This window comes from Calypte anna, chromosome 9 (genome assembly GCF_003957555.1).
Source record: "Calypte anna isolate BGI_N300 chromosome 9, bCalAnn1_v1.p, whole genome shotgun sequence".
NCBI classification, from domain to species: Eukaryota; Metazoa; Chordata; class Aves; order Apodiformes; family Trochilidae; genus Calypte; species Calypte anna.
The window spans coordinates 12,984,975-13,007,064 of record NC_044255.1 but is presented as its reverse complement, the minus strand read 5'-3'; the positions used below and the strand labels follow the sequence as shown (position 1 = coordinate 13,007,064).

Genomic DNA, 22,090 nt, shown 5'->3' with positions numbered 1-22,090 from the left:
TTTATATATGTGGTAGGAAGATCTAGATCTGAGTGTGGCACTTTGTTCCCAATAGACTTTTCCACAGGCCAGCACAGCATTTCTAATCCCCTCTCTGAGCCCCCTGATCTCACACCACAGATCAGAAAAAAAATGTAAGAATCCCTTTTCTGAAAGAGCAGGCTGCAGAGCACAAAGACACTGGCATATATGTTTGGCTTTGCCCATGAATAGCTGCACTGAGGCTACTGAGCTCGAGCACACAAGCCTTGAATTGAAACACAGCCCAAGTGTCTGCTAGGCAGAAGTTTACATTCTACAGAAAATAAATAACATAAATTCAGTGGTCCGTGCTCTGACTTTGATTCAATACATAGTTACAGTCTGAAATAGCACAGGGATACTATTCATAGTGAGTTTCATTCAAACAAGTTAGGAGATTTTAGAAATTATTAGTTTAGACAGTCTTAAAAATGCTTTCATCTGTGCTGCACCCCAGGGATACTAGCCAGGTATGTATTATTACAGTGCAGAGACTTGCAGTGGTTCAATGGGTGCTTTATACAATTAGCTTGAATTTTCTGAAAAAAGATGTCATACCTTAGATTACCAGCCAAAATTATTCTTCTGAAATCGTTAGTGTCCATGGAACAGAGCAAAAGCTTCCTGCAACAGGGCAGGTATACAGGAATGGAGGAACTTCCTTGGGATATGATGAAGCAACCTGGCACTGATTTTGAGTCTGTAAGAACTCAGGCAGAACTGAAAGCCAATTCCTGGTCCCTGCCTGTGCCTGAAGGCAGGAGACCTGCCTGAACCAGGGCCAGACTTTTCTGTGCCCAGTGCCACATCTGCTGACAGTGAGCTGGGGACTCTGTGCTCCAGTTAGGGCTGCAGGTGGGCAGGGGCCACCTAGTCCAGCTGTCCCCAAAGGTTGAGGGAACCAGGCAGCTGGCAGGTGGCTTGGGATGGAAAAGTCTCTTGTTAGCACAGACAGACCAGAGCACCGACTGGATGTTCCTTCCTGCACCTCTTGTAAGCCATCTCATGACACAAGCCATGACACTATCCCTCAAAGTTGACCATTGGCCCCTCAAAGCCTTTCCTGAATTCCCAGGGAGGTTTTCTGCAGGCACTTCTCCAGTATCAAAGTGCACTTTGGCTGTAATAGAGCACTTGATCCCCATCTTCTCCTCTGGAGGGCTGCCAGAATAGGTACCTGCACAAGCATTCATGCATTGCTTTCTTTAAGAAAAGCAGCCACATATCTGTGCTCCAGACACCCACTGAATACCTCCAGTGTGATGCAGGGACTGCCATGTCCCCCCTGCAAAAGGTGATGAAGGTGTGGGGGTTTACCAGGGTGCATCCCATCTCCTGCCAGCTCTCTCTTTAGTCATGCTTCCTAGAGCACCAGTTGCACCTCATTAGCAGTGGAAAGAGAAGGCACTTGCTATGCTTCAAATGCTTCAGCAGCCCTGAGAAGGCAGAAAACAGGAAGGAGACACAAGGACACACAGTGCTGGCAGCCTGCTGCCTGATTGTCATAGTAACCCTGGTTAAAGTCCCACCAGGAAAAAACTTGTACAGCACTTGACCCCACAAGGTGACCGGTACCACCCTGGGACATGAGCTCTGGCAGGGAGGCCCTGGAGTCACGCAGTAAAAGTTTTCCTCCAAGCTGCAGTTCAAGGTCCCTGGGCAAGGTGCCCCTGGAGTGATGGTTAAACTTGGTGCCTGTTTAAAAGCAACACAACAGTGTTAATGCCTGCCCTCAACCCTGGCACTTTTCCCCCCAAAGCTATAAAAGTTCAAAGGACTTGATAAGCCACTTGTAGCAGCTTTCATGCAAAAGACAGGAGACACCACATTTTTAATTGTTCCACAAGAACATAAGTCAGCCTATGGAAAGGGGGATAACACCTATTCTGGAATGAGTTATGGCAGCAAATGAAACAAACAGCACTGCATTGCAATGTATACTTTTTGGTTTTCTGCCTTCCAGCATGGGTAGGGTGCTAGCAAATATGGCTGGGATAGTAAGGAGCTGAGTGCAGGCAGAGTGAAGCATTGAGGACATTTACTGAGTCAGTGTCAGGGCAAGGAGAAGAGCTGCTGGATCTCAGTCCTTGGCAGAAATCTTTCCATTACATCATTAAAACAGACTGGCTCTTACCTGCTTACTCCACCTAATGGCACCTCTACAATCAAAGCAGAAATTCTTTCTTTCATTTTACCCATTTCTACTTTTATTCCTCTGGCTGTGTGCTGGGGCTGGTACAGACTGGGAAACTTCACTGCCCTTCACAACATCATCTGCCAGGTCCTGCACAGGAAAGAACTTTCATGTAAGGGGCCCATCCACCTGACATGACATAGCTAGGGAGTGGACAACCTTGTGCAATGATGGCCAGGAAAAGACAGGCAAGGGAGAAGGCAAGAACAAGGAATGGGTAGATGAATCAGTTGTCACCATGTGCTGTTATTCAAAGCAGACACATGAAACTGATTTGGACAGTATCATGATAAAATTACATGAAGCTGAAAAGCTGGAAATGGCGTAGGAGTACAATTGGGTCTTAAAAACACAAAAATTGTTCTATAAAGCCAGAAAACATCAGATTCTTTTTCTATGTTGATTCCTTGGGGCTAGAAGCTGCCTGATGGCAAGGCTCCTTCATTAAGAATAGTCTGATAATGATGTGCTTTACCAGAAAACAGACCAGGAAAATGCTTCCCTGACCATACCTATGGGACCAAAAAAAAAAACCAGCTGCTCTGTGAAGGACCCGGGAAAGCAATACTGCAAATCTGCAGGCAGTGGGGTGAGCAAAGACCCACTGCTCATGCTCAGTGCAAAAACAGTGCTGTAAGGCAAACCACCCTCAAGGAACCAAATTAACCCCCCAAGGGAGCATTTTTCTGCATGTTCATGGTAGTATGTGCATGATAACCACACTTGAACACGGGCCCAGCCAAGCCCTGTGCATGCTCCGCCGAGTCGGTGCTGCTGAGTGCCAGGAGCAGGCAGTGTGCTCCCTGCATCCTGGAGGCTGCTTCACTGCTGAGACCCTGAGATAAGGCACTGTGTGCTGCTGCCTTGCCACTTTGTGACTCCTCTGTCAGGATAGAGGTGCTGTTTCACCTGAGGTGAGGACACAGGTCTGCTCTGCTCCCTCCTTGAATGGGTGCCAAGGGAAAGGATGGTGTGGGTGCATCAATAGTACCCCTGTGGCCCTTCCAGAACTGCTGTGAACAAATTAACTGTATCTGGCTCCAGACCAGACCCTGGAGGTGGAGCTGGCTCCATTACAAATTCTCATGCTATTTGTAGCACCTCTCCAGTCCCCAGGGCTCGAGCTGCTGCCTGAGAAACCTGCTGGTATTGGTTTTGGTTTGTTTCTAAGACATTTCTCAGCATTGTGGTTGCAAAAGAAGCTGAAAATTCGTGTTTCAAAACCCCAGTCAGAAGGACAGGTGCTGCCATTGCTATTTATACAGCACCATCGTGTTCGGGGGAGGTCTCAGAGCTAGAAAGATAAAATCATGCTTTTTTTTCTAGGTCTTAGAAGTTTCTAAAATTCTAAGCAAGGCTCCTATTTCAGGGTGCACTGGGTGGCACTGTTGCAGAGTTGGGTGCTGACAAGCAGATTTCCCTGCAGTTTCACAGCAGACAGCACTAACATGGCACAAGTCTGTCAGATGCCTCATGTGGCATCACCTCTCCATCAGCTGGGCCTGTGAGGCAGAGGGGAGCAGCCACTCTGCTAACCCATCAGCTGACATTGTGCTGGGTTTTGCCAGTAACGAGACAGCACCTATAGGAGCGCCACTTAGGAGGAACGTGGGACATGGAAATAATGCTAATGGTCACCACATCCCACTGCCTACATCTCTCCAAATCCCCAGCAGACTGCCAAGCATGGTTCCCAGTGACACTCCACAGCTCCCATTTGGTTCACCATGCCTCCTGGACAGCTCTGCAACTGTTCTGAGATCCCCAGCCACATCAGGATAGCAAACCCGGGTCTTTTGAAGCCCAGAGAAAGCAGCACAGGTTCCTGTTCTCCGTGTGGCTCATTGTACAGCTAAACGCATATAGAACTGACAAGGGATCTCCATAGCAACTTCTTGCCTCTCGCCTCCACCTGAAATGAACCACTTTATCTGCGGCACTTGTCACTCACAAGAGACTTAGAGAGGATTTCTATTCACTTCACCCACAGTAAACATTTTGTCTTCTAAACTCTCCATTTGCTGCTACTGATGGTTTCATGTTGGGGCTAAACCAGGAACCATAGGTGCCATGAGATCAGGGACACACAGTGGGAGTTGGGTTTTGGTCACGACAGAAAGAATCTGAAACTATCTGGAGTATCCAGGCTCACAGGGCTTGCTTGGAAGACCCCAGGAGGTCCCTGGATATGTTAAGCTGAACCAAAGCAAACACAACACTAGGAGTCATCACAGAGAACCCTGCTGGTCTGAAAGGGAAAAAAAAAAAAAGGAGCCTGCACAAAGGAGCTGTACCATTGCTGTTCCAAAGCCTTGTGAGAAATAAGCAGGAAAAGATAGGACTTTGCAGCTGGCTCTTGAAAGGAAAGCCACAAGCACCTTCAGCAGCCTAACTCGTTGCAGGACACCACAGAAGCAGTGAGCATGGACTTCCAGAGGACTTCAGCTGTCTTTTGTCTCTACCTTTCTCTGGTTTTGAAGGTCAAATACTGTCAAATAGAATTGATATTCCTTCTATCTGTCAAGATGGGATGGGACCTGCAGGGTCATCTTGACTTTGCTCTGGTGGCTTGGAGTTCACGAGATCATCTGCACCACACAGCAGCTCCTGATACTTGCCCTTCCTGTGCCAGCACTCTGCACCCCTCAGATACTTCTTGGCTTTAAAGTCTCTGTTCTGCCTGTGAGGAGAGCTGATCCTTATTGCCAGGAAGCTGTATCCTTTGGATTAGCTACACACAGAGTGCTCAGGCAATGAATAGTGTGCAGCAGCATTCTCTCACACTGTCATTTGAGGGAAATCACATTAAACACAAATGCTGGTGATTCTTGTGTTTGCAGAGTGGCCGCTCTCTAGCTGCCTTATGCTGATGAAATGGGTTGTGCTGCCCATTCTGCACCAGGCAGGGATTCCACTGAGTTTCCACTGTCCTGCTACCTGCATGGTAGTAGGAGTGCCATCATCTTGATTACTGAGCCAAATTAAAACCTGACCTCAGATGCAAAGGCGGTGAGAAAAACAATTTAGAAATGAGCACTGGAGACACAGACATGTGCTTTACAAATCTCACAGTTTATTTTTCTTTCTGTGCTAATCAGTGCTACTTAATCTTACTCACATTTCACAGGGGACAGAAATTATTACAACACTGCTTAAGAGGCAGTTCCATGGGATTGTTCTGTGTCCTGGATCGCAGGCGATCTCCCCGTGCCAATGATCTGGAATGGAAAAGAACTCCATGGCCAGCATTTGCAGCAGTTATTTGTGATACAAGCTACAACAGCACCTCCAAGAGAAGCCCACTTTCTTCCTCAGGCATCACAGCATTCACAGCTGCATCCAGACTCCAAGTATTTACAGCCAGCAACACATAAAAAGTTTATGGCACAGTTTCAAAGTCAGAGCAGCAGAGACAGATGAGGAAAGAGCAAAAGATAAACTATTTTCATAGGCACTTAATCCCACATAGGACAAAACAGAACAAAGTTCAGTAGTGGAAGGAAAAGCTGGTCCCTGGAGTAAAAGCCTGGTCAGCAGTGACCACAGCCCCCTGGCTGCTCTGTTAGTGGCCACCACGGGGACAGAGGGAGTGAAACAGAGGCAGTCCCAACACTTGGAAAAATAATTGAAATCCCTATACATGGCCAACAGGAGAGACCTTTGAGGATACTGTGCAAAAGTAGATCATATCAGTTATCAGGAGGTTCTCTGCGAAGGCAATTGTGTGTGACATTTCATAGAATTTTCATTGTGCAATATTAAAAAAAAGGCTTGTGTCACTTAAAGCACCTTTCCAGAGCTCATAGTCAGGCCACACTGGCTGCACAGTGCCAAATCACTGTTCAAGTGCAGAGAGAATGAGACAAAAAAATTATCTGGGAAAGCAAAAGAAAGACCCCTCACCAGCTAGAGGAAGCCCAGCATGGGGCAGTGACATGAGGGAAGCAGGGAACAGCTGGACAGTATCTACCACAGCCAAGTAGTTCAGACATGGGTACCTAGGGCAGCAGTCAGAGCAGCCAAATATTGTTTGCTACATCAGATTCAACTCTGTCTCAAAAAGCTCATCAGCAGTGGGTGGAGAGAGGCTGCAAATCACCAACATCCACAGGAACTGAGGAATGGCTCAGATCTCATTCATTATTAGAAGGGCCTTTCCTTGCCCAGCCTGTCTGCAGTAGCTGGCTCTGGCACCTCCTGGCCACGGTGCTGGGAGGGAAAAGACACTCCACCCCCCTGAGCTAGGTAATGAGGCTGTTTAGAAGCAGTGTTGCTGTTTTACTGGAAAGGGCAGAGAATCACAGCACAGCAGAGCTTCCTAGCAGCATCAAGAAAACCATGGAAGGCTGTGACTGACCCATTTTCAATCAAATGGAAAATTCTGCTTCTGTTTCTCAGGTTTTTTTTCTCCCTTTGAGACAGCTCATAGCAACAGCTTTGCTCTGCTACTAGCAGCCTGTCCTTGTAAGGAAAAGCAGGATCCCAGTAATGATCCCAATTTGTCACTGGGGTAACTCTGGTGCCCTGACTACTGCAGAGAGCCCTGGCTAAGGTAGCTCTAACCTGTGTGTATGTGTGAGCACTGGAAGGGTGCCTGTAGGATGGCCATTTACAGGGTGGCTCCAGGGATGTAAATCCAGTCAGCAATGGCAGTGGGCAGGTAAGTCATGGCTTGCAGCCTCACCCACCAGTACAGCTTCATGGGGTTGTAATGGTTCTTTGGGCACGGGGAAGTGAGTGCATCAGTGATGTCATCCAAGAGCAGAGATGTCCTGCAGGCCACTGTTAACAAAGGACTTCATCAGGGCCACCTGGCAACTGAAATACTCTCTCCCATAGTCTTCCTGCACAGTGTCACCAGCTCCACTCCACAGTGCCTCAGCCTGCCTGTCAACACTGTCTGCTGTCAGGATGCCCGTGGCTGCCATGAAGCTACTGGGCTCGATGAGGATGACTCTGACATCCCAGCCATACAGCTCCTGCCACAGGCTCTCAGAAAAGGCTGACACCCCAAATTTGGAAATCCAATAGCAAGACTGAGATTGATGATATTCACCACACGGCCTTGAGAGAAGAGAGCAGTGAGAGCTGACAGCCTGCAGAAGCACGAGCCAGAACACCCCACTAAAGAGATGCTTTGTTGGATGATGCCCCATTATAAAATTTGAATCTTGAAAAGAGGTCCAAATCCCCTGTCAAGGAACTCTTCCATCCTGACTCAAGAAAGATTAGCCCCTGCTTTGACCTCATCCATGGATGGTACAAATGCCTATCTCTGTATTTAAAAGGATTCTAAAAGCATACAAGACATTTTCCTCCTAATTTCCAAATAGGGAAATACCCAGAACTTCTCTGGCTACTAGCTGTGTGTTCTCACATAACAGTGTGCTCCACTCCTGCACCCTGCTAGAGAAGCACTCAAGCTCCAGCATTATTGATATCTGGAAAGCACACCCCAGCGTGGTGCCATAAAAGTGTTGTGGCTCTTTCTGCAAGCACAACAGTGTACCTGCACCCACTCTGCCCAAGGCAGCTACACCCTTCTAGACCTGAGCTGGGTGGCACAGAACCAGTAAGAGATTTCTCTAAACAGGCAGCATGGCACAGCTTGCCCACCCAGCATGTCAGCCAGGAGCCTTGAGACAAATGGAGATTTCACATGCTGCTGTCTGTGGGTCAGCACAGAGCACTTGTCTCAGGTCCCACCAGCAGCCCATGGCAGGCCATTTGCAGAGATCATGCATTGCCTAGGGGCAATGGCAGCAGTGCCACTGCCACTTTGCAGTCATTTATGAATGAGTAACAGGAAGGAAGAAGACTCAGTTATACAAACACAAGCACTTGGTGCTCTGGCATCCAGTCACTTTCTCTAAAGTTGGTCTGGAGTCCTGTGTCCTATCTGCCATCGCTGCACAAAGGTCTCTGATACCCTGGGATGTTTAAGATAGCATCTGCTGCATAGGTGTCTGCCCCAAGAGCTGCCTGTACTACCAGATGCTTACCCAGCATGTTGAACCCTGCTGTCTAGCTTGCCTGCATGCCTCAGACACCCTCCCTGGACTGCACAAGTGTTCCTTGAAGCATAGTCTGAGTCTTGATTTTTAGCTACATCTCTTTGCTGTGCTACAAAAGCTCTCTGAGTTTTGCCACAATCCCCAGCACGTACCTTTAGCTCTGCAAATGAGGGGCAGGAGAGCCTTTGTCACCCTCACAGTGCCCTACAGGTTGATCTCTGCTACCTTCATGTAGTTGTCTAAACTTGCAAATACCACCTCTCCAAAGGCTGAGACACCAGCATTGTTCACTAGACCCCACAGACCTGTCAACAAACACATAGTTAAAGACTGGAATGAGGAAAAGCATTGCATAGAAGAAGCCTTTGTTATTGTTCAAATTAACACAACCCTTTGACAAAGAACAATGCACTTTTGTAGAAAAACTCAAGAAAAATTCATCAAGGGGATGAAATACACTCTTGGTACACCACAAGTGAAGCCACTGGGGCTTCTTTGGAACATCAGGAAGAGTGACAGAGTCACACAAGCATTGCCCCTCCTAAAGTCTCCTCTGATGTCAAACACTGTCTTGGGCCTTTGTACAGCTGGATCTGGCTGACCTTCTTTTATGCCTCCTGTCAGTCCCAGGTTTGCCTCCAGTCAGTGAATTTACCATGGCTTTTGCAGTTTGGAGGGGGCTGGACTTTCTCTCAGTTAAAAAAAAAAAAAAAAAATCCATCAAATATCTTTCATTTCTGGATCCCCTCCACAACTCTGACTCACTGTCTTGGAGAGTATATATATTGTATATATATTGATCTGCAAGTTCAAGGCCCAGTTAACAGCTGCTGTATTTTGGCCCAGGTATTTGGTTTCCCTCAACCCTAACTATAACAGAAAACGGCAAACTTACAACCAACTCTTAGAACCAATAAAATTTAAAAATTAATGTCTTTTGTGCATGCAGTCCTGCCAAAATTAAGCTGACTGCACTTACTAAGAGCATCTGCACTGAGCCCATTACAGGTCCAGGGCCTGGTGGATCACTGATAACTTGACCCTTCAAAGTGATTACTGCAGGAGTCCCACAGGCAAACACTGTAGGGCTGAGTCCATACTTTGTGAATTTGTTGAAGCATAGGACTATGCAGCCATAAACTGCAGGAGGAACAAACAGAAGACCTGGAACAAGATAAGGGAGTTGCTCCTCATTAGATGTCCTGTCATACACCATGGTTACTTTTCACTGTGTAAGTACTCAGCTGGAGTTGGGGCCCCTTTCCACTCACTGCCCTTCCTCTTACCAAGAACAAATACAGGGCTAAAAAGGAGTCTTTGTGTCCAGGGATCTCTGACATTGCTATCAAAAGCACCCATGTCATGCCACCCTATTGATAAAACTTACCAAGCTTTCTCAATTTTTTGGAGGCTGTTTGCCCTGCCTCCTTTCCATAGTTTCCTTGCCTTGATGTATCAAAGTCCTTTAATAACTTCCAGCCTATATTTATTCATAGTCAGACAGTAACCATGTATTGTACTGAACTCAGCCCTCTAAGCAAATTGCAATATTCCACCATTGCCCAGTAAGTACCAAGGGAATTTATCCTCCTGGTGGTGCATTTTAAGACACAAGCATGTCCTTCCTGGACTGGCTCTGTACTCTCACATTGGCCCTAGAAATGCTGCTTTGTTCCCAGCAAGATCCACGTTCCCTGAAGGCTTTTGATGAGGGAAGGTCAGTCCTACCCAATGATAACTGCATTAACCACTCCTTTATGGGCTATCCCAGGATGGATTTCCCCATTTGTTTCTCATAGCTGCCACCATTCCCACATCTCCCAGCTCCAACATGCTGATCCTGGCACCCGTTTTGCCCTGCACTCCTGTCTCTGACAGAGTGATGAATATTGCTCCAGTTTACTGGCCTGCAGCTGTATCCTCCTTTCAGATAAACTCTTCCCAATCCCCACCAGATCACAGGGGCTGCTTAGGATAATAGCAAAATTGTGGCCCACAGCAAAAGATAAGAAAAATATTTTGCACACCTATCCTTCCATTTTATCAATTAAAGATTTTAAATCCTGCAGTCAGGTAGTTTTACTGCTCTGCCCAAGATGCTGCTGCTGCACTTACTGAAGCTGCCAATTTTATTAAGTCAAGATAACTCTGAAATTCATACTCATCTGGCAGCCAGCACAGTATCTTAGCCTGAATGGGGTCTCCAGTGCTTCTGCAAAGCATGCTTGAATCACTAGCAGAAGGACCATGGAAACAGGGTATCTGATGGTGTAATTTCACTAGTAACAAGAGGCTACGCAGAGCAAATTTGGCAGGAATTTATCAACAACCACAAAAGCTGTCAATCCTAAACTGATCTCTGAGAGTATTCCTGATTCAAAATGTCTCTATAGCTATCTCCTAATTCTTGGGAAGATTAGATTCTGTGATATTCATGAAAACATTATTTACAATAGCTCATTCTTGGAATTTCATTGCTCCCTGATCAGGTCACATTACACATGGAACAAAGTGCTGACAGGCACTCAGTCACAGGGCTGTTTGCTGGACAGCAGTGTGTTTATTGAGCTGAGCCTTATCACTATTATTTCTTTACTGTCAACAATGCAGTGGGAACTGCAAAAGACTGAGAGCAAACAGGGGCACTCCCATCGAAATGCATTTCACCTTATGTACACATCACAGTGAGAAGAGCTATAAATGTACAGCACAAGAACTGTTCTGCCCTCGCTCCTCTGGGGCCACACTCAGTGTGCAACAAGCACCTTTGTGCAAGGCTCCTTGGTTTCAGTTATCTCTACATTCCAGCACTTATTTATTGAGCACTATTTATTGGGAAGCTCCAAATCTCAGCCACACTTATGTCCTTAAAAAGAAGCCTTTGCTGCTTTGTACACTGTGCTGCAGCAAGCAACTACAGGATAAGGCTCTCAAGAGCAGGAGGAACCAGTCCAACTTGCTGATCAAGGACCCAATTTCTCAGTCCCGACTACACACATGGTTTTGCAAACACCGCTGCATTTATAGAAGCAACAGAGCTGCTCCCTTATAAGCCTTTGCTAGGTGGGAAATGGCTTTGTGCCAGCACTGATGTTGCTGGGCTCTTTAAGGAAAGTTTGAGAAGCCGCAAAATGCGTGACAAGGACTGAATGACTGTGTAGGAAGAAAAATGCAGTGAGAACATCTGTAGGAACAGAGCTTGGAGGTAACTTGGCTACGTGTGCTCCTGTAATTTGCATGAATATTAGCACAGCTGTTATTTACTAGCTTGGTATTTGCTGTGAACAAAGACACACGGCAGACCTATCCAGGCTTCAAGAGGAGCAATCATGCTCCAGCCACACAACACTTAGATGTGGAAGTTTAGTCCACCCTTGGTTGGGTCTATAGCTGCTGTCCAGCTTGCTACTTGCACAGAGGCTGCAGAGAAACCTATGCAGGGCAAGCAAGAAGCCTCATAGCCTCGCCACATGGGAGAAGGTTTGGTAGTGTCACACTAAATTCTGACTATAAGCTCCAATCCCACTGCCAAACCCCTTCCAAGAGATAAAGAAGCATGCAGAATGGACTCCTGTCTTCTTTTACATGCTCTTAGGATGCATGAGTTAGACTTATACTTAAGGTGAGATGTGGATTAAGATGGTCTATACCAAGCTAATCCTGGATCCTGCCTCACATTACCTCTGGGACATGGCATGGCATGGATTGACCTGGCTGAAACACAATCCAGGTTTGGAAGCAGATTGCTCCAGATCACTCAGTCAGCACAACAGAGAGGACAGCATTAAGCAGCCAGGGCTCACATCATCTCTAGGAGGATCACCACAGAAAGGTCTGTGTGAGCCCGGCTGCAGCAGGAGCTCTAGGAGGGCATTGGGCTCTGGCCATCTTATGCCCTTCACAGCCATTCAAGGAGAAAGACACAGGGCTCTTGTGGGCTTGCTGCCACTGGTGCTTTTTACAGCATGTAGTATTAGACCAGTCCTCCAGCCAGTCTTGGTCACTTTCCATGTGGCACATCAACAGCAAGACAATTCTCCTAACTGACATGGGTACAACCCTGCCTGACTGCCACCCAAATGCTGTCACAGGTCTCCAGTCTTGTTAACCCTCTCTTCGTGTTGCAGAGAGAGAATGACCTGGCCAGCACAGGCCAGGAATCCTCTGTAGGAAGGATTCTGTGAGCACAGCAGAGGGCCAGCTGTGCTGGAAATACAAAGATCTCCACACACCTTCCTCTGTCTCCGTCAGTGTCCTCTTCACAAAATCCACAGCCTGAGCCACCTCCTTGCCACTGCATACATCCATCTGTAGCACTTTCATGTGATCTGACTTCAAGTTCTTCAGCTCCCTGTCTCCATCTCCATTCTCATCCTGTTTAGCAGAAAAGAAAGATGTCCCACTAAGACAGACAAGGAACAATAATGCAGATTGGGGCCAGGCATGTTCACATGGACAGGAAACAGAAGTTATTGAAATAACTCAGAGGTGTAAACCTGGTGCACACACAGGCTTGAGAGCTACACGAACCCACGTGACCCACAGCCATTTCCCCATTCCCTCCAGCACAGCCCCTATTATCTGCATCTGTGACCCACCACTCTGAAGGACCTCAAAGTCCCTGCTGTTAGCTCCTCACATGAAGGGTTTCACATCTCTAAGACTTTCAAACACTGTGCCAGCCTGAGATAACTGTGAGGGACCACCCACTGCCTTGGGCTCCATGCTCTGCAGGTAACATAGCAAACACTTGTACATAAATCAGAGCTGGATTGTTTAGGCTTAAAATCAACAGACTAATGAGGCACCATAATTGTGTAATATCAAAACATAACCTGGCTTCTAATGAAATAGTATGAAACAGTATTGTCAGAGCACTTTGGAAAAAAGACAGCAGAGACACCTTTGGCATGCCTAACAGCAAATGGTCTGATGCTACAGGAAACAGCAGGAAACATTTACAGCTCAACCTATATAATAATAATAATTTGCTCTTACTACACAGCAGAACAGGACTACATACACAGTGGAGATCTGCCACACAACAACAAGATTACATGCAGGAAACACAAAAGGAGGAGAAGGCCTAGGAAGCAATAACAAATCTTTTTATTCATACTGTTGGTAATAAGAACATGATGGCTCTGCTTTCCTTTCTGCTCTTTTCCTTTCTTCCCTCCATTTCATAATATTCTGTTACTACTGCAGGGTTGGTTTTTTTTATGGTGTTGTTTAATCAAACACAGTTAAGATTCCAAATTTTCCCAGACCACTTCCAGACAGGATTGCTGCCTAAGTCTTACAGCCTTGCTCAGGTGGTATACAGCAAATAAAAGTGAAATGAGCACAGATCAGACACGCAGTTCCAGGCTCAAGATTTGATTCACGAAACTGCTCCCTGAATCACAGGCTCTGCCTTGTTAGGGAGGAAGAAGTGATGACTTAGTGAGTCACCATGCCTGGCTGCCACTCTTTCTTTCACACTTGATACCAGCTCCCCCAGTACAAGGGCAAACAAGGTGAGCAACCCTCCCACAGTCACCTGCTCAGCTGCTTCTGCAGCCAGGATGTTAAAAACATGTGACCACTTAGTTTTTCTATACATCCCTCAGGGTACTTAATAAATACACAACATCTCACCTCCACCTGCAGTCCAATGAACACTGAAGGAAAAGAGCTGAAATGTTCATCACAGCCTTAAGCAAAACACTGTAGCTCTCTTAAAAATCAATACATAGTTACACTAGAATAATGAAAGTAGTAAGAATGAGTTGCTGGCCCCATGTCTGTGTCTCATGTCACAACTGACTTATTTCCTGGTACCAAAAAACAGTAAATAAAGACCCAGAGCTTTCCTGATGTACATCAACCATGGTGACATGATGTGTCTAGCCCTCTTATCTAGCTATGAAAAGAATCTCCAAAAGGGCCATTACAAGTTAATCACATAGTCACCAAAACATATTCCTCTGGAATGGGGGAGGGTTTTGGGATGCCTCTCTACGTTTCTGTAAGATGCTCTTGCATCTTACTGAGTTATAAAGAGTAACATTCAGATACTTAAAAGTGAATAAAGTGGAGCTAATTCAGCTTTTAAAGAGATCTACTGGATCTCTGTAGGAAAAAAAAAGAAGTTGGCTATATCTGTACTCAAGTACCAGCTGTCATTTCAGAGAACTGAAAACAGCCTTCCCTACATTATTTTAATCTTTCATAATGCTTATGAACTAAAAGAGAAATATTTGCACTGTTTTTTTGAGAAACAAATTACTTTTTGAGAAAAGTCACAGGCCAGGAACTTAAAATTCCAGAATAAATGTTCTGTTTTATTCACACAGAAATTAATTTTCCTCTACCACCAATGCAACTCAATCTGCAAAGTTACCTTTCCAGCTACAATTTATCCAGTGGTGACAAAACATACTGATTTTGGAAGGCTGATATGCAACACCAATGGGAACCACTTTTCACAGTTGCAGACACCACCTCAGCTGCTATTTAACTGTAAAACAAATTGCCTCTTTTGTCCAGAAAACCTTGTCACAAATGAAGCAGCCATGTGTGTTTAGGGAAAGAGTGGGTATCATCTTAAGTTCTGTAGTCTTCAGGGGCTGTAAGCACTGTAAGCCCCTGTTCAGATACCCACATGGTATTTCCTCCTTGTTTTTTCAAACGCTAAATTTGCTAGCAGGAAGGATACCTGGAGCAGTTCCCATGGTGCTCTCCTTGGGATGGTCTTTGTGACCTTGTGACTCACCAGCAGGAGCTATGCAGCAGCAAGAGCCACATAGAATTCCTGGGGGGATCCTGGCAGCACTGCCCAATTGATTGCTTCTGCAAAACCTTTCTCCCCAATCTTTTTTTTTTTTTTTTTTTTTTTTCCTCTTATTGAATCTCCCAGCCTTGCCACCCCAGTTTCATCAGCTGAAAGCTGCCCTGCTCCAGCCTGGCCTGCTGCCCATGTTCTTACCAGACTGTGCATTTCCTCCCACCTATCTCATTTCCTGTGATTATCCTGCCCTTGCAGCCCTGTGGGTCCTGGCCACCCACCCCACCCTCTGCACAGCAGCAGCTGCTCCCAGGCATGGAGCCCAACAACCACACAAGCCCTCACCACCCTGCGAAAGAGGGACTGTGGGACTGAGGGACTATGTCAAAACCATTATGCTGGAGACATTTATTCCTTCTCCTTTCACCACTCTGCTGCTTAGCCAGAATGAGATTAGACTGAAATGGGACAGACTGTTCTCAGTAGTTTACATGGACAATGTGTGTCACACTATCATCTACACATTTGTAAAACAGATGTGTTGCAACTTCATCTAGTGCATTGAAGGTAAGCTGGCAATTCCAGGTCTCCCTTGGAAGGGGAAGTACAAGATCAGCCCTGTTCCAGACTTCTGGAAATCCCCTGACCTCCAGCTGGTGCTGGAACGCACTCTACCCATGGAACAGAAATTACAAGGGCTCATTTGAATGCTCTTCAGTACATTATGTCAGGCCTAGAGAACTTGAACACATCTATTTATGAGAACATTCCCTTTTCTTACCTGCAGTCCTCATGAAAACTGCTGGCAGCTGGCATCTGAAAACAATTTATCCCTTTTTATTCCCTTTTTATATTTTCTATATCCCTTTTTATTTTTTTATATCCCTTTTTTTTTATTCCCTTTTTTCCCTGTATATTTATAAACATTTTCATCCCATGAGCATTCTACTATTCAGTTTTCAGTAAGCTCCTGCTCATCAAATTTTAATTTCCTAGGGTGTTATCTCCCTCAATCAACACAAGGCTGCTCCACAAATGTGCTGGCTATTCAAAGAACTGTAGAAAACACTCAGCTGTGAGACTTTTGCAACAGCTATCCAGATAACTCCATTACCACCAGACCCTGCCCTTCAGATGCACCTAACAGCAGATAAGGCAGCACTGACATTCCAGCGTCAGGAAAAAAACCCTGAAGTTAAATCTTTGGGTGATGAGTCCAGGTCTCCTGAAAATTTATTAACACATTGAACAAGAAAAATTACGTTCTCCTCTTCAGGATCAAGTGCTTAGTGTATCTCCTGATTGTCACCTGCTAACCGACCATGACTGCTGATGCATTTTCCACTTCTACACAGAACGTAAGTAGGGAACCACAGAATTTTAGCTCTGAGTATGAAGTTTCCATGCGAGATCAGAAGAGACGCTGAGAGCTGCCAAGCCATTCTGGAACAGGTAGTATCTGTGATCAAGAAGTAACAGGTTTTTTATAATCAATAAAATAAAGCAGGCTTACTTCAGGAGCATTTATTTTCTTTATGTGGTTTCAAATGGAGACTGGCCCTCTCTGCTCCACACTAGCATGCTGCCCTTCTGAGACCACCCTGTCTCCCCTCTCTGTTCCCTACATCACTTGCTCAACAAGTGATTGCCTGACTTGCCATCACCAGGACAAAGGCACCCCAAAGCAGTGTGTGGACATGATTACTGAAAGAATTTACAGAGCCTCCACATGGAAATTTCCAGATAGTGGCAATTTTCCAATAGGAGTCTTTTGTTCTCAAATTACACAATGCGTCAGCTGATAATAGCTTTCCCTTCTGGTGTGGTGGAAGAACATAACCTCTGCTGAGATCACACAGGCAACGAGGGTCACCTTTTTTTGTTTGTCCTCACCCTCTACGCTACTCAGGAGTCTGTGTCATCACTCCCTGAGCACCTGTGCCAAAATGGCCATCTTTAAACACAGAAACAAGGGGTATGAACAGATTTTGAACAATTCAGGTTGGGAATTACATGACTTTTCACTAACAAAACAGCAAAAACAATAATAAGAATAAAACCCCAGTGGAGATGGAAGCTGTGCTGGCCCAGTTTGTTAAGGGATTACACAACACAGTTACCTGTAAGAGCAGAAACTTGGGTGACAGCGTCTGCAACCCTTCTGATTCAGTGTTCCTAATTTACAACAACGAACATCATCTGCCAAAGACAGGCAACAGACAGTGAGGCCTACAGATATCAGAAAGGTATGGTAAATTTGTTTATTCAGCTACCAGAAACTGAAAAATTAGAAGAGGCTTTGGAAAACAGAACCTGAACCAGGCAAGAGGGGCAGCCTGGAGATGAGTGTGAGGTGAGTGCACACAAAGACAAGTGGCAGAACAAAAGACAGCAACAGGACATGCCATAGTGTCATTGCATCCATGCACTATTAGATTTATTTGGTGTGTTGCAGTATTGCTGAGAAGCTTCCAGCAATAAATAGTGCCCTACAAGCTATTTGTACACAATAGTGTGTACAAGCTACTGTACACACAGGCAACTGGCAGAGTTTCTGCCCTAGAGAGCCAGAATCTACAGAATGACAGGATGCAACAGGCAGATGAAGCAACTGAAGATGTAACAAGCCCTGCCCGCTGCATTTCCCCTGGTCTTGGATGAGGATAAACGGAGGCTGCAGATGAAGATGCTGTCGCTTAAGAAGCCATTTTTCTCCAATCAGAGAGTTTTGATCAGTACTGCTACTCACCATGAGGCAAGCATCCAGCAAAAACAGTAAATCTCTTTGTGTGAAGCTGTTTTGCCGAAGGCATGTCCAAAACCCTTGTACATTCCTGTGATCAGTACTGCCTTCCCTTCAGCCTGTGTGGGGAAAAGACAAGAACAGAAACACTGACATTTACTGCCGTGATGCAGGTACCAAGAGCACCCTGCAACAGAGCCCAGGAGCAGCTGCAGCCCCACAGCCAGGGCCAGTCTGTGCTCAGAAGGTAAAAATTCTAGCTGCAAGCCACAGTGGGCACCTGCGTGCATACCTAAACCTGGCTGCAATCTAAACTCAACAGTTTCAATGGAGATTCTGCTGGTCAACCAGCACAGACAGGATGACAAGATTCCTGTGGAGAATCACAACCAGCTCCCAACTACTGTGAAATCCAGAATTTATTCAATTGGCAGTCCTGTAACAATTTGTATTGCCTCCATACCTGAGCTAGAACAGTAGCACTTTTCTTTCAGATGCCAGTGCCAAAACAGAACAGAAACATTTCAAAAGAAGTTTACTGATCTAACAACTCCTGGGCATTATAGGAGCAGCATAGATAAACATCCAAATGACAATTTGTCATCTGCTTGAACTATACAGCAGCTCTTTTAACTGCAGACTGCCTCTCTATTTCTGTTCTCTACCTACTCCCACTCTATGCATACTTCCATGCCATATTTTACCATGTAGGAATGTGACTGCAGGTTGAGGGTTTCCTTCTGAAAAACACCAATCTTAACAAGAACACCTTACCAAATCCTACAGTTCTTCCTACGTAATTATTATCTTTGACTGATGGATAAATTGAGAGAGATTTGATATTCCATCTGGTTGACACGACAGGCTTGTGATAAGATGTGAAAAACAGAGTCCTAAATCTTGAAGAGAATATTATACCGAAACACTGCCCATTCATCCTCTTTCTTTGCTTGAAAGTCATCTCTCATCTGCTCTTTCACCACAGCTGTGAAGCAACAAACTCAAACTCTAATGCTTGGCCCATCTTGGCAGGCACCCAGTTGCAGTGCTACACACTGTGAGCAAAACATGACATAGTAATAAAGAGCTACAGAATGCAATAAGGAAGTGAGGTCAGTTACATCTCTGTGAAGATATCTCATATTGCCTGATATTGTTATTAGCAATAGCTGGATATGAACATTTGCATTTTATACTACTACATTTAAAATGATTCAGCTTGTCCAGCCACTTTTTCAAACAGAAATGGGGCAATAACCAGTGCTCTCTGACCTTGTTTTGGCTGACATGGGTGGCAGTGAAGTCACAATAAAGGATAATTGTAAGGTGATAGTGATCAGATCATTACTGCCACAAACTCAAGATGTTCAGAGAGCCCTTACCCATATCTCATACTGAAGTTATTGCTTTCAAAGGGACTCATAATTTGAAGTTGAAATGAGAACTGATCAAAAGTCTATCCTGCAATCTAACATAAAAACCACCCACATTAACGCTGATTCCCATGCTCAAGCAAAGAGGATGCAGCTACAGGCTAGGCTCTGCTAAAGCTCTGAAGGTAGACACAGCTAAAGGGACATACAATTAGCATTAAATTACACTGTGCTCAGTTTTAATCTCATTTACAGTGTAACAAGCTCCAAGACAGACAAGATCAACTACAAACCAGATCACAGAATATGCCAAAGTTACCTCCCACATTAATTTAGCAACTTGGCCCTTGGAGAAGAAAGGATTTGAATGTTTTTCTCTGTCTCACCTCCCTAGACCTTTTGCCTCTGAGTCCTAAGAAAAGAAAGCTTCCCAAAAGGGCAGCAACCAAGCAGGAGATCCAGTTATAACCAGAGCCTAAGACAGACAAATAGAGAAGATATCCAATCCTCAGCCATCATTAACTCCCTCATCAGCTGGTCTAATGAGGACAGAGATTAGCTGCAGAAAATAAAAGCAAATGCCTTGCAAAGTGTTTCCTTTTCGCATCTAGTTTTAGCTTCAGCAGCTGATTTGTCTTCTCAGGTTATAAAAAAATTAAACCCTGAACTGTACACAGAAGGAAGGAGGTTACAAAGTCCTCTCAGCTGTCTGTAGTGGTGACAAAAGTGAGGAATACCTTGCAGTATGAGAAGGCTTCTGTGATTATTTGTTAATAGCTTTTATTACTCTAATTGGGTAGTAAAACATTCACTCAGCCTGTTCATAACAGGCTGAGGCCCCAGCAGCTCTAAGCAGGATGGAAAGGAAACCCAAGGGATGTAAGAAACCGCACATCTATATCTGTCCCATCTTTGTGCCATGCCTGATGTAAAGAAAGCTCCAGCAGATGAGAGCAGGGATTAACACCATCCCCAGCCAAAAAGATCCTACCTACAAAAAAACATCCAAACACAGAAAAGCCTTGTTATCCTTATCTTCTGAAGGTCCCAAGATAAGCCTAATGGGCCTCATTCCGAGTTCGATAAGGTCAGCCTGCAGCTCAGAGTTTGACAGTGCTGAGCCAGGCAGAGGAGCTGCTATCACCTCTCTAGCAGGCGCTGCAGTGACATTAATCGGCATTTTGAGGACCTTCAGGTCCCTCTATCACCAACTGTCAGGAAATGCTGCACAGGAGATGCACTTGTGTACAGTGCTGCCAGGGCACCTGAGACCTACCCAGGACTCAGCAACTTCTTGTGCTGGAGATGCTGCTGTGGAATCTGGTAGGGCAGCACTGGCTGTACCCTCAGCCAGTCACTGTGTGACCCACAGCATTGTACTACACTTTCCACTCAGTTAAAACATCCCCACTGAAGCAGCCTGGTTTTAAGCTGCAGCCAGCTCAGATGCACACACCTCACCAGCTTTTCCTACTGGGATATCATCACTTTATTAAATAGTAATTCTTTTTTTCTCATGCAGGTGATCTTTCAAAATTATACACATTTATTGCAAAAGAAGCTATGGAAAGTGAAGCTATTCCTCAGCTTCAGTCTCAATGTGGAAACTCACCATGCTTGTCTAGACTTTATCTTCTATTGTGTCACTTGTTTTCTGGATCCTGACCCCTTTTCGGCACTCCTTTGACTATCTGCTTGTTAACAAACAAATTAATATAAAGATGAGCAACGACACAGTAGACTTTGCATACTCCCTTTTTCAAGTCAGGAAGTTGAGGTCAGAAACTGAGGAAGACATTTTCCGGGATGGGACAAGGTCAGAGGAGCAGAGTGGACAGAAGAAGAGCGAAGTGGGAGATGGCAAAGATGTCCTGCTGGCGTTTTCAGCAGGACAGGACTAAGGTGGAGCAAAAACGCATTCACTTGCAGGTTCTTCCTAGTGCCTGCAGAAAGGCTGTCTGAATTTTAAGCAAGAGCTAAGCTAATTCCAATCCAGTGAAAGACATCTCGTGTTATTTAAAACATAGATAAGAGGTTGTTTATGCAGCTCTGTTCTATTCACAGGGCTTTTCTTTTTTTTTTTCTCCCTTAAGATCACTTCCAAATTCAAAGCACTGGCACAAGACGCCAGCGGTTCTGTGACCCCCGGGAGATGCCGCGGGGTCGGCCCGGCGAGGCCCCAGAGGTACCGGCATCCTGCCCCAGGCTCTGCAGAGCTCGGCATTTCACCAGCCTCGCAGTGTCTGTGTTCAGCCTCCATAGCTCAGGCACCACAGCTGCCCCGGCCCAGTGCAGCAGCAGCCATTTTGGGCCCCCGGGGGAGCCCCCGCCGCCTTTCTTCGGCGAGGCCCCAGGAGAGGCCGAAGCCCCACGCCGCGGGTACTCACGGGCAGGGCGCGGCGGGCCCGCCGAGGCAGAAGGAAAAAGAGGAGGCGGTGAGCCAGGCACCGCCCGCCTCCCGCCAACACCGACGCGGCGCCCGGAGCCAGCAGCGGCACCGAAACGCCTCGCATGGCCGCAGCCTATGGCCGCAGCCTATCGCCGCCGCCCGCCCGCCCCCGCCCCGGACCTTCCCCCGCCCCGCCCCCCGCCGCGCCCCGGCAGCCGGGGCACCGGCCCAGCCTCATTCAAACGGCGGCAGCGCCCGGCAGTAACGCGCGGGTGGTTCCTCACCGCCGCCGCGGGAGGGGGGCGGTCGGAGCGGCCGGGAGGGCTCGAGGCGCAGCGGCAGGACGGCCTCCGCCGGGACCCCGGTGCCGGTACGCCCGGGGGCCTTGCGGGGAGGGGGCGATCCGGGGCGGGCAGACCAGACCGCGGCGGGAGGTGGGGGCCGGCAACCTCCCCCCCTTGCAGGCTGCCCCGGGCCCTCACACGGTGCAGGCCGCGCCCCTCGCCCTGCCCCCCCCAACCCCTCGCTGCCGCCGCCGCCACCGCGGGGCCCCGCGCACTCTCCCGCCCTGGGCGAGCGCCCTTAGC

General features: G+C 46.6%; 1 protein-coding gene across 1 annotated transcript; it reads right to left on the bottom strand.

Moving 5' to 3' along the window:
• Positions 1 to 6,824: 6,824 nt before the first annotated feature.
• On the bottom strand, positions 6,825 to 21,627 carry LOC103528109 (D-beta-hydroxybutyrate dehydrogenase, mitochondrial-like). Its single transcript, XM_030456345.1, is given in 8 exon segments — positions 6,825 to 6,984; positions 6,986 to 7,279; positions 8,218 to 8,275; positions 8,382 to 8,534; positions 12,462 to 12,605; positions 17,751 to 17,802; positions 17,804 to 17,860; positions 21,502 to 21,627. Coding segments are annotated over 8 exon segments (1,044 nt in total).
• Positions 21,628 to 22,090: the final 463 nt, after the last annotated feature.